General features: G+C 41.4%; 1 protein-coding gene and 2 pseudogenes across 2 annotated transcripts; 2 read left to right on the forward strand and 1 right to left on the reverse strand.

Moving 5' to 3' along the window:
• Positions 1 to 3,218: 3,218 nt before the first annotated feature.
• On the reverse strand, positions 3,219 to 8,249 carry LOC147456554 (uncharacterized; annotated as a pseudogene). The gene is made up of 10 exons (XR_015188466.1): positions 8,054 to 8,249; positions 6,996 to 7,032; positions 6,078 to 6,905; positions 5,888 to 5,993; positions 5,006 to 5,796; positions 4,820 to 4,934; positions 4,374 to 4,734; positions 3,841 to 4,277; positions 3,610 to 3,742; positions 3,219 to 3,464 (listed from the first exon to the last, which is right to left on the reverse strand). The product of XR_015188466.1 is annotated as an uncharacterized LOC147456554 (transcript).
• Positions 8,250 to 9,170: 921 nt separating this feature from the next.
• On the forward strand, positions 9,171 to 10,290 carry LOC147456555 (uncharacterized; annotated as a pseudogene).
• A 493-nt stretch (positions 10,291 to 10,783) lies between these two features.
• LOC147456556 (uncharacterized) lies at positions 10,784 to 12,758 on the forward strand. The gene has a single exon (XM_086514987.1). It carries the CDS (start codon positions 10,815 to 10,817, stop codon positions 12,099 to 12,101), a length of 1,287 nt encoding a protein of 428 aa, XP_086371113.1. The 5' UTR covers positions 10,784 to 10,814; the 3' UTR covers positions 12,102 to 12,758.
• Positions 12,759 to 13,038: the final 280 nt, after the last annotated feature.

Here is a 13,038-nt window from a genome sequence, read left to right on the forward strand (position 1 = left end):
ACGACATACTTGACAAGCAACTCCTCGACCACCTTTTGTGCTTGCAGAGGTAGAGCACATTTGGCATACACGTCGACCAAGGCAATTCCAAGAAAGACATCGTTTTTCAATAGCCCTTGACTAACAATATCATCTGAACTATTTTGCCCATATTAGTGTCTTGCGTAATGGCATAGCGGCCGTGAAGATGCAAGATTAGGTGATCGCATTTGGAGAGGCGTCCTTGCATTGCATATGCTCAAAACAGCCCTAAGCTTCCTCGCCTTTTTCGCTTATGTTGGGCATATCCGTAGTCAATGCACTCCATGAGACGACATCCCATACAAGATCAGCCCCAAATCAGCCTAAAGAATTAGCGTTTTTAGCCCAAAAAAACAGCCCCAAATCCGCCACCAAATCAGCCTAAAAAATTAGCGTTTTTAAACCAAGAAAACAGCCCCACATCAGCCCCAAATCAGCTACCAAATCAACCTAAAAAATTAGCGTTTTTAGCCCAAAAAAACAGCCCCAGATCAGCCCCAATCCGCCATCAAATCAGCCCAAAATTACAGCATTTTTAGCTTCTAGTTTTGGACTTTTCCGTGTTGGGCATATCTCGCAATTAGTGCACTATATGAGATGACATACCTGACAAGCAACTCCTCGACCACCTTTGGTGCTTGCTGAGGTGGAGCACGTTTTGCTTACATGTTGACCAAGACAATGCCAAGCACGACATCTTTTTCCAGAAATGTTTGACTAACAATATGATCGAAATTCTTTCACCCATATTAGCCTCTTGCATAATGCCACATGTCTTGAAGATGCAAGCGTAGACGATCGCATTTGGAGAGATGTCCCTCCATTGCATATGCTGAAAACAGTCCTAAGCTTCCTCGCCTTCCCCTCTCGTGTTGGGCATATCCCGCAGTCAATGCACTCCATGAGACGACATCCAGAAAAGATCGGTCCCTAATCACCAAATCAGCCCTAAAACTCAACGTTTTTAGCCTCTAAATGATCCATCAAATCAGCCCAAAAAATCAGCGTTTTTAGCTCCTATTCTTGGCCTTTCCTGTGTTGAGAATATCACGCAATCAGTGCATTCCATGAGAAGTCCTCGCATTGCATATGCTAAAAACAGCCCTAAGCTTTTTGGCCTTTTTCGTGTTGGGCATATCCCGCAATTAGTGCACTCCATGAGACGACATCCTTGACAAGAAACTCCTCGACCACCTTTTGTGCTTGCTGAGGTAGAGCACATTTGGCATACACGTCGACCAAGGCAATTCCAAGAAAGACATCGTTTTTCAATAGCCCTTGACTAACAATATCATCTGAACTATTTTGCCCATATTAGTGTCTTGCGTAATGGCATAGCGGCCGTGAAGATACAAGATTAGGTGATCGCATTTGGAGAGGTGTCCTTGCATTGCATATGCTCAAAACAGCCCTAAGCTTCCTCGCCTTTTTCGCTTATGTTGGGCATATCCGTAGTCAATGCACTCCATGAGACGACATCCCAGACAAGATCACCCACCAAATCAGCCTAAAGAAATAGCGTTTTTAGCCCAAAAAAACAGCCCCAGATCAGCCCCAAATCCGCCACCGAATCAGCCTAGAAAATTAGCGTTTTTAAACCAAGAAAACAGCCCCAAATCAGGTACCAAATCAACCTAAAAAATTAGCGTTTTTAGCCCAAAAAAACAGCCCCAGATCAGCCCCAAATCCGCCATCAAATCAGCCCAAAATTACAGCAATTTTTAGCTCCCTGTTTTGGACTTTCCCGTGTTGGGCATATCTCGCAATCAGTGCACTATATGAGATGACATACCTGACAAGCAACTCCTCGACCACCTTTGGTGCTTGCTGAGGTGGAGCACGTTTCGCTTACATGTTGACCAAGGCAATGCCAAGCACGACATCTTTTTCCAGAAATGTTTGCCTAACAATATGATCGAAATTCTTTCACCCATATTAGCCTTTTGCATAATGCCACATGTCTTGAAGATGCAAGCGTAGACGATCGCATTTGGAGAGACGTCCTTGCATTGCATATGCTGAAAACAGTCCTAAGCTTCCTCTCCTTTCCCTCTCGTGTTGGGCATATCCCGCAGTCAATGCACTCCATGAGACGACATCCAGACAAGATCAGTCCCTAATCAACCACCAAATCAGCCCTAAAACTTAGCGTTTTTAGCCTCTAAATGATCCATCAAATCAGCCTAGAAAATCAGCATTTTTAGCTCCTATTCTTGGCCTTTCCTGTGTTGAGAATATCACGCAATCAGTGCATTCCATGAGAAGTCCTTGCATTGCATATGCTAAAAACAGCCCTAAAGCTTTTTTGGCCTTTTTTCGTGTTGGCATATACCGCAATCATGCACTCCATGAGACGACATCACTGACAACAACTCCTCAACCACCTTTTGTGCTTGCTGAGATAGAGCACATTGGCATACACGTCGACCAAGGCAATTCCAAGAAGACATCGTTTTTCATAGCCCTTGACTAACAATATCATATGAACTATTTTGCCCATATTAGTGTCTTCCGTAATGGCATATGCCGTGAAGATGCAAGATTAGGTGATCGCATTTGAGAGGCGTCCTTGCATTGCATATGCTCAAAACAGCCCTAAGCTTCCTCGCCTTTTTCGCTTATGTTGGGCATATCCGTAGTCAATGCCCTCCATGACGACATCCCAGACAAGATCAGCCCAAATCACACCAAATCAGCCTAAAGAATTAGCGTTTTTAGCTCAAAAAACAACCCAAATCCGCCACCCAATCAGCCTAAAAGAATTAGCATTTTTAGCCCCAAATCCGCCACCAATCAGCCTACAAAATTAGCGATTTTAGCCCAAAAAAACAGCCCCAGATTAGCCCCAAATCAGCCTAAAGAATAGCGTTTTTATCCCAAAAAAACAGCCCCATCAACACACGAGTACCATATTCGACTGTTCTTATACAACCATCAAACACACGAGTACCATATTCGACCGTTCTTATACAACCATAAAAGAAAGGTAGTTTTGAAGAAATCTACAACATTGCCAGTGAGTCTAAGTTTGAGCACAATCATTTAAGAGAATAGCAAAAAGAAAATGTGAAGCTTGGCTGGATCCAATCTTCAACTACATTGCGACCCTTTAAAATCAATCCATCTGCAAAAAAATACACAATTGCTTAATACATACCCTCTTGTCAATCAACTTATAATTTTCAACGAACCTACTCCTAACATACCTTGACTCCAAATGGCTTCAACAAGCGATCATATATGCGCTCATCCCTCTCAAACATAATGACATTCATCCATGAAGCCAGCTGCCAAGCCAAGTGTACCCGTGCCAGCAAATATGTCAAGGACTACATCCTATGGACGGCTAAAAAGTGCGATTATGTACTTCACAAGCTTTTGACCTCTTTGACAACCACCCCTCTCATGGCTTTCCTTTCCTCTTTACTAAATCTGCTTCAGTACTCTGATCTGAATACACATTTTACTTACTTTAATGGCATATATATATATATATATATATATATATATATATATATATATATATATATATATATATATAAATGATGGATTAGGCATATAAACAAGTAAATGATAGAGTCAACTCACATATCGAAGATAAGGTCCAATCCAAATTGAAGGTCACCACACCAAGTTTCAATTCTGGCAACTGATCATGATGTATACGATACACACAAGTTGTCGAACAACGAACAAAAGCAGACAAGATCAAGCAATTCACCTATTCAAATAGAAAGCTTTATGTCATACATGTCATTAAAGAATAGGATGCCACACTAAATTCTATTGCACATTAAATCAAGAATCAATTACTTGTACCTGTGTGACAATGGGTCCCAACCTCTTTCCAATAGGTGGTGTGCATCTCACAACCTGACGATGATATATCTTAAACCCTTTTTTCTTGCCAGCTTGCTCGACTTTCACCCCTTCCTCCATGGTGTACAAACAAACAAAAAACCCCCTATCACTCAAGCATGAGTCTGCAAGCTGAAATGTGGTGTCATACAGGTTATCCACTATCTTGTTCCAAGACGGAACTTTATTGCAAAAGCATCCCTCGACAGCCACGTTAGATGGAAAATCTGCAAATATGAGGTCTATACACAAGTCTAGCTGAGTGCCCTTCACAGTGCCTTGGCTACAAACTACATTGAAGGCCTCTAACACCTCAAGCCCCATTTGCTCTGCTTGTTGGGGATATTCAATAATATGAACAAGCTCTTCAACAGAAATGTTGAAAACGTAAATAGTGCCTACAAATCAAAGCTTTTAGATTTAAGAAAATGTATCAACAACCACAACACTCCATGGATCATATTAGATAGACAAAGCAAAGGCATCAACACTACCTGTAGGTTCCAATGTTTCATTGATTATGTCATCATTTTCTCTTAGCCCTCCACTGCTACTTGCGCTTTGATGTTGCCCTTGCATCTTGCCATCCTCTATAGCCTTGTTTGCTTGTAATGCCCTATGTACGACTTCCCTACCAAGATTTATAGGAAGTGTCTTACGAAATGATGCTGATGCAGTGGATTCTACTACTTGAGAAGTTGCCGTCATCTCCTCTTCCAGGACACTATTCGTAGTAGTTGTAAGTTGAAGGGCTGCTTTATGTTGCTGAAATAATTCCAACTCCTCATCCGGAACATGGTTCTTAACCATGTCTAGCCACCACGGACACTTGGCTTTCTCTATGGTGGACAAGGACTAAACAATCAACAACTATTATTTAGCATAATCTCCCTATGCGTTAAGAGTTAACATAAAAAATGCAATGTAATGCATCGCTTACCCTTCCAAGCTTCACATCGGAATACATGAACGTAGGGTTATCTGCATATGTCCATCCACTTGCCAAGGGGGGCATCTCATCAAGCATGTGTAGTGCAATCTCCTTGAGTAGCCATCTAAACACACACCAACTACTGAGTACTAGTTTAATGAGGACTAAAAAATTGAACCATACAAATTAACAAACCTATAAACAACTCGACGGGTTGCATTGTGTAATCCGGGTTGCTCATTCATGGCATTGGTCGACTTAATGCCACCTTCCACAACGCGAAATTCTCTATTGAAGTAATTTCTTCGGCAAAGCATGACAAAGTTGCTGAATCGATGTTCCAATGGCAGCCTTACTCGATCAGCATTTTGAATGTCTAGTAATAGACCTAGACCATATTGATTGACTTGCAACCAAAAGCAATACATGTGGAGCCAATCCCTAACTTTAGCTTTGTCATTGGGAAGGCACTCCAAGGATCGAATTGATACTTGTGAGCTATCTAACAATTTCACAATGTGTGCCTTATCCACATCTGTTATGCAAGCATTTCCAATCATGTTGAGTTTCTCTTCAGTCGCAATATGCGCACTCGGTTCATGCCAAGGCAAGGACAGAGTAGCACACCAAAACTTCTCTCCATTTGCAGGATCTGCAATCCTTGCATACTTGGAGGTCTTTCCCCTATAGGTAATCTCCATCTTCTTTATCACCTTGGCCTACCAGTTTCATCCATTCCCTTAGCCAACTCTTCAATCTTCTGTTCCATCTCATCCTTAAAGAGCAACCATGTCATTATTTGCACAGGGAGTGTAAACCAACTCCTTTTCCCCTGAGATGAAACAACCTGCATTTCTTTCTCCACCCATGCTCTGTCTTCAATAGACAAACCATCCAAGAGAGTAGTCTTGTCTGCCTCTCCTAGCCTTCTCAATTGGAACAACCTATCTCCAAATGTGGTTGGCACATATGCATAATCGTTCATCCTGTAGCATTAAAACAAAAAAGAATATCAATAACTCCAAGACAACAATTAAAATTTTCAAGGAGAATAGTAGATGCCCAACATCATCTTACTTGTTCAATCTTGCCAAGGAAAACATTAATTCCCCCACATCAGTCTTTGCAAACTGCAAAAAGTGGCAGACCACAAAGCAATGTCTAGACAGGTCGTTCTCAAACCCTGTATTGCATAATTGTACAATTATATTAAAATAGTGCAATCAACACAACAAAAGTTCTTAAAGGAGATTAAGTTAAAGAATACCTTGTTTAATGCATTCCATCCATGCATGCAGACGATTGTTGCCATCCAGGACATGGACCATCTTTCCTTTCAAGTAGGGTCCCCACTCTGTCTCTAAATCAAGGGACCTCTCAAATCTTTCATTAATTGTTTTCCAGCAGTCATCCCAAGAATCTATCCTTTCTTGAGTGATTGGTGTCTCCTCCCCCTCTAGATCAATAATGGAGACAGTAAAGGCTCCCTTGCTCTCAAGATATCCTCCCATCTTAATAAAACTTCTTGTGAGTGATCTTTCGGTGGAAGGGCTTACTTTTCTAATGGCTTCACTAGACTGTAACCTGCATAATGGGATCCTAGGGGGTGGTCCAGAAAATGTGACTGATTCTTTCAAGGAATGCCTGTGGTGTAGAGATCTCAAGGATCTTACCAAACACCTCTAATTTGTTTCTTCTCCCCCCTGCAAGATTGGAGATATTCTGGCCTTCTGTCACCTCATCATCTTGTTGCCACTCAGTCACCTCATCATCATGTTTCCCCTCAGTCACCTCATCATCATGTTGCCCCTCCTCCTCATCATCTTGCCACGCAGTCACCTCATCATCATGTTGCCCCTCCTCCTCATCATGTTGCCCCTCAGTCACCTCATCATCACGTTGCCCCTTAGTCACCTGGTCATGTTTCTCAACTACCACCTCCTCGCTCTTATCATCTTCTTGAGTTCTCTGAGTATCAGCTCCCTGCTCCTCTCTCTCATAGCAACTTGATCCACTACCTTCTCAACGTTTTCTTGCTCCAAGTCATGAACAATACTATCAACCAGCTCCTCAGCACCACCATTTTCCTCAACATCTTCAACATCCTTTTGACTTACTTGAGAATGCTCTTGATTACCTGCTCTTGCAATTGACCTATTGAAGTTGTCCTGCTTTGATGGTCTACCTCTTCTCTTGTATATTGCTCCGGAATCCCCTGCACCCTGCACAATTTTCCTTCTCTTAGGCATAGTTACCATACTCATAATATCTGCCTCACACTTACCATCCTCACAATTCGATCTTGTGAAGTGCATAAACACTTTGAAAGAATGAAAATTCTCGATTATATGAAATCTAGTTAAAAGCCATATGAATGACTGAATCAGACACATTGGAAAGGACAACATCAGCCATTAACTAAATTATGGGTAGTTGTGTTGCGTTAGAGTCATTATGGCAAGTTAAAATCATTACGATCGACACATTATCACCACGAATCTCGCTCCAGCCATTAACTAAATTATGGGTAGTTGTGGTGTGTTAGAGTCATTATGGCGAGTTGAAATCATTACAGCTGGCACATTTATCACTTTACAAATCTCGCACCACCTCTATACTACCACTTATCATTTTGCTCTTCTCCATTCTCCTGGAGCTTTATGTGAAGAATCTATCTGTTCTTTCTGCAAACATGTAAGTGACTTTGTGTGTGTGTGTGTGTGTGTGTGTGTGTGTGTGTGTGTGTGTGTGTGTGTTCTCCATTCGCAGTCACGCTGACCCCTCCTGGCTTTGCTCTCCAGTTCTCCATCGACAACTCACACCTGCATCTCACGCTGTTTGAGGTGTTAAGGGAGCTTTACTATACACAGTGTCTCTCATAGGAGCTCTCTCTCTCTCTCTCTCTCTCTCTCTCTCTCTCTCTCTCTCTCTCTCTCTCTCTCTCTCTCTCTCTCTCTCTCTCTCTCTCTCTGTCTGTGAGCTCTATTGCTACCACGAACTAGTAGTGATGCAAGCTTCAACAGTGCTACCACCTGCTCAATACACACAGCAACAGCTCAATACACACAGCAACAGCTCAATACACACAGCAACAGGAATCTTCCATTCCTCTCACACCTACGCTCAACTCAAATGCTCTCATTTGCTGTCAAATTCACCTTCTCTTTTCTCAGATCTTTAAGCGCACTCAGCGTGCTTAAAGATTTGAGAAAGATGGTCCTTAAATCAAAAGGTTAAGCTTACCTTTGCTGTTTTCTTGGGTCTTAAGGGGTGGAAGTATTTGGCCAGTGGCGACGTTTGCAAGAGCCTTGCCTTCCTCATGGCGTTGCAAAGGATGGAAACCAGGCAAACAATATGAACGATTAAGAATAAGCAGTGTGCATTTCAAAAGTTGAACATTTGAAGGGCAATAAAAATGTTTTGAAAAGTTAGAATATAATTAAAAAACCAAACTAACTTTCTTCAACTGTTTCTTCAGATTAACGTATTCTTAAACATGTCTCAAGATTAACATTTTTAAAACATTTCTCAGAATTTCATTTTTAAAAAAAAACTGGGATTGATAGTAGTGTTTTTGAATGTCTATGAAATTATTAACTTTTACGACCATTTTGCTAGATTAATGTTTTTTAAAACATTTCTCAAGACTAACATTTTTTAAGCATTTGTCAGAATTTCATTTTAAAAAAAAACCCGGATTGAGACAGTAGTGTTTTTGAATGAATGTGAAATTGTTAACTTTACAGAGTTGTTGGTACAGATTGACTTGACACGTGTTCAATTTACTCAAAATTATTAACTATGGATATGGTGTTGATCTGATTGAAAGTTCTCTTTTATGCAGGGAAGCTAAAATTTTTTGCAATCTGTGTCCGGACAGTCCATCAACATTCCATTCATCCATGGAAAATGCCTCCTTCCCATCAAGCTCCTGCAAGAGAAGTTGTGTGGTACAACTAGGGTCATTGTCGAGGCTCTTGTTCAGGAGGGACAAGAGTTTAATGTTTTGGCACCTCTTCCCACCTATGCGGGGGTTTATATGGAGGCATACTTCATCTTGGAGGAATCATTATCTAAAAATTACACTGCAAGACTAGAAGACATCTTTCAGACCCCTGAGTCATCTCCAATTGGTCCATCACCTGCACCAATGTAAGTGCATGTAAGTCCAAGATCATTTTGGAAGGTTTGAATTTGAACAATTCTTCACTATTTTTTTTGCTCTCTTGCAGACAAATTGATGATGATGAGGAAAATGAAGATCATGTTGAATTTGATAAGCTAGATGAAGAAACTCTAAATTTTGAGACAGCAGTTTCTGCATTCCAGATCATCCGTACACTCCCTCCCAATGATGTGCTTCACACTATTATGCAAGAGTGTGAATACAAGGGCAAGGTCAAAGATCTACCAAAAACCTACCAAGAATTCTGCATCTATGAAATGATTGAGGGGAAGTCAATGGAGGGTATGGAGCAAAAGTATGAGGGAAATTTGTGGACAAAACCACAAACTCAGACAAGAACTCAAAAATCTTTTGTCCTTAGGAAGAGTTTTTGTGGAGGGGTTTTCCAATGCATGAATGAGCGATGCTCATTTAGGAGCAGAACTAATCAAACTAACAAGCAACATTGGAATGGTCAGTTGTCCAAGCTCCCAAAGAATGGCTGCCTAGCCATGGGGAGCTATGGAAATTTGGAATGCTTTTTTTGCAAGCATGTTCCCATGTGTGTGAAAGATTGTCCAGCAACAGTTTACTACTTTATGCCTAGGGATTCTTGCCATAGTAGGCTATTTATGCACCATGGCAAGCACAAACACATCGTCCCTAAGGGAATGTCTAGAGCATCAATTCGGAACATAAAAGCCTTAGTAGCTAAGGCAGTGACAATGGACAATAGAGCAGTCCCTAGGAAGGTACAAATGATATTGGCTAGAGAGATGGTGCTCAAGGCCTTCACAGATGACAATATTACAAGTGGGGATTTTATAAGTGAGAAGGAGGTCCATGAGATGTCCCAAGAATTGCTTACCCTTGTCAACATGAAGAAGTAAGTTTTCAACTTATAAGCACCAAAACACTTGTATTCTTGAAAAATTGGTTCACCCATGATTATGTATGTTGTAGGGTAAAGCAAATGGTGATGCAGTGTAGAAGGACCACTCGACCAATGGGTGATGGATATGATGCAATTCTTGAACTAAAGAGAAAGTGCCACTTTCAGTTCTTCCATGGCTCTCGATTTCCGTTGCAAGCATCAACATCACAAGAGCGGTCCTTCATATTCAAGATGTCTACTACTGCCCAGGTTCAGGAGTAGATGTGGTCAGAAGGATGGATAGAGATGGACATGAAGACCTCCGATTATCATGGGTTTGTTTTGACCATGTCCATCGAATAGAAGGAGGCTGGCACACAATGGGAGCACATGTTTATGATCACACGTAAGTAACAAATAAGTATTAAAAAATAAATAAGTGGATGTGGATACTAATTGTGTAAACTATTGTATACCTTGGCTCATGGCTTTGTAATGTTATTAGGATTGGAGAGCTTCTAACTATTGCCACATGCGAGTTCAAAGAAGAGGATGAGGAAGCACAAATAATGTTTTGGGAATCTATGAACCAGGTTATGATTGAGCACACAGATAGGCCTGCCAATTTTCAAGGATTCATGTCAGATGAGGCAGGAGCAAATTCGAATGCAGTGAGATATGTGTTCGGGGACAAGAAGGAAATGGTGGGTCGGGAAAGGTCTTGTCTATGGCACTGGGGGGATAATTTGAGGGTGCACACACAGAGGTATATCCACTCCCAGTACCAATCAAAGCATAAAGAGATGTGTGAGAAGTGGAGATTGTCTTAAACAACAGATGCGGCACTCGAGCAATTTCGTAGGAGTAGGAGCTGGTGGGCAACAGGCAAGACAACAGATAAAAACATACCAAAGCTAGATAGTTGGTTGAGTTGGTGGCATTTCAGGGTTAGCCATTGGGGACATATGATGGTCAAGGATGGGGAGCCCATAATGAATGCATTGATTCCAAGGACCAACCTCTTTGAGAGTAAACATGCAAGTTGGTTGGCTGGAGAGGGGTACAAGCAAAAAATTAGTCTTTATGATGCATGTGTCACTGATCTTATTAATGCCTATCTTCAGTGTGCCCGACGTCTAGCCTTCTTGGATGGTAAATATATTGGAGGGGGGCCAACTTTGGAAATTTTAGTTGACAGAGCCATGTCAAGGATGCAGACTAGTCCATCACCAGCAGCCACCTCTAGGGCAGTGGATGATGCTTCCATGGGTACTCCAATGTTCAATAACAGAGTTAATTTCAAGGGTGAGAAGAGGACAATGCGTGCCAAGCGACCATTAATGGATATGGATACAAGCATTTGTAGCCACAGGCCTGAGTATAATTATGTCACGCAAGATAAGACGTCAAATGCAGCACATGAGCAACCATGCAGTGAATTGTTGCAAGCTCTAGAGCAAAATGTCCATGACACAAAGTGGGCTATTCGCAGGATACCAACATCAAGTAGAGTGGAGTGTAACCATTGGACAGCTGGTAAGAAGTGTGGATTGAGGCAGAGACCGGGAGACCCGGCTCCATGTTTTTGGAGTGACTATCAATTATCTTCTTGGCGGAAGCAAAAGTTTTGCTACTTTTGCAACACAGATGTGAGGCATACATGGAGAATGGTCACAAGCATCATACACCCACCAGAATGCGCTCCGCATGTTTGGCCTATTGCAAAGGGCACCAAACTCAACATCCAAGAAGCTTGTGCACTTGTGAAGGCAGGATTTGAGATTGGAGTGTCAACGGAATCATTGATCCCCAAAGAGGTGCATCACAGAGAGCCCCATGCCAACAAAAATGAAGATCAAAGTTATCCCTATCGACCAGGGGTATCGAAGGCTGCCTATGCTCAAGTTAATGCAGCATTAGAAATGTCAGCAAAATTGACTGGAAGCCGCGTAGAAGTGGAAGGAGAGAAAGAGATTTTTACCATAGAACTACTGACAGGTCACAGTAGAGCCCCTACATCATGCATAGAAGTTATAATTCAGAATGTCCCATCTTGTTCGTGCATTGATTTTCAAGGCAGGCTTGCAAAAAAAGCATCCTTTCTTGCTTGCAAGCATCTTTATTTTGTGTACTTGATTGTACTTGGACAAGATGTCAACAACAACATGCATATCCATCAAGCACGAATTCCAAAGGCCATTCTTAAGGATATGCTAACAAAGGCAGTCAGAATCCAACCTAATCAGCTATAAGGGCTATAGCTTGGGTGATGTCTTATTTTGTTTTTGGAAGGGTAGACAAGATAGCAAAACCTATAGTCTATAGATCACTGCAGTTATTTAGTTCCTCCTACTTAGTGCATTTTGTAACCCACTCAGCACCTAATTTTTGAAATGAATCAGCATAAACTTTTTGTAAGAGGTAGGTACTAAAGCATTTTTTTTTCTAGGTTATTCCTTTAAGAATATGATAGATTTCATCCATAACATATTCAAAGAGTTTTGCAAACTTTGCAACTCTACCATGGCACTCTCTCTTGTCTATATTGCAATCTCCATTGCTTTCCAATGGTCAACTTTGAATGGCATGCTCTCTGTCACTCTCACACACACACACACACACACTTCAAACCCCCTCTAGCTTGTCACTATCTCATTTTGTACCCACCACTCATAATCTTTTCGGGTTGTTTCTTTTGTTTCATTCGTGTTTCAAATAATTGTATCATAGGTATGATTAATGTATGTTTTTCTCTCATAGATCATTTGGGCCTTTTGCAAAGGTAGTACATCTCAAATCCGCTCTCTCTCTCTCTCTCTCTCTCTCTCTCTCTCTCTCTCTCTCTCTCTCTCTCTCTCTCTCACACACACACACACACACACACACACACACACACATACACACACACAAGCTCTCTACAAATTTTCCTCCCTATAAATTTTTCCCATGATTTAAAAGAAATCATGGTGCATGCAATTTTTCCATTGCCCTACCAATTTTTGCTTAGGGAGTATTAACATTCATGAAGGTCTATAAAAATTTTCCTCTCTCTCTCTCTCTCTCTCTCTCTCTCTCTCTCTCTCTCTCTCTCTCTCTCTCTCTCTCGCGATTTTAGGATCGTCTTTCTCTATGTGCATTGGAGTATTTGTCATAGAAGTATTAAACCCTAAATACATGGGGCTTGATTTT

Source organism: Adiantum capillus-veneris, chromosome 6, assembly GCF_014529385.1.
Source record: "Adiantum capillus-veneris isolate H3 chromosome 6, ASM1452938v2, whole genome shotgun sequence".
NCBI lineage: Eukaryota > Viridiplantae > Streptophyta > Polypodiopsida > Polypodiales > Pteridaceae > Adiantum > Adiantum capillus-veneris.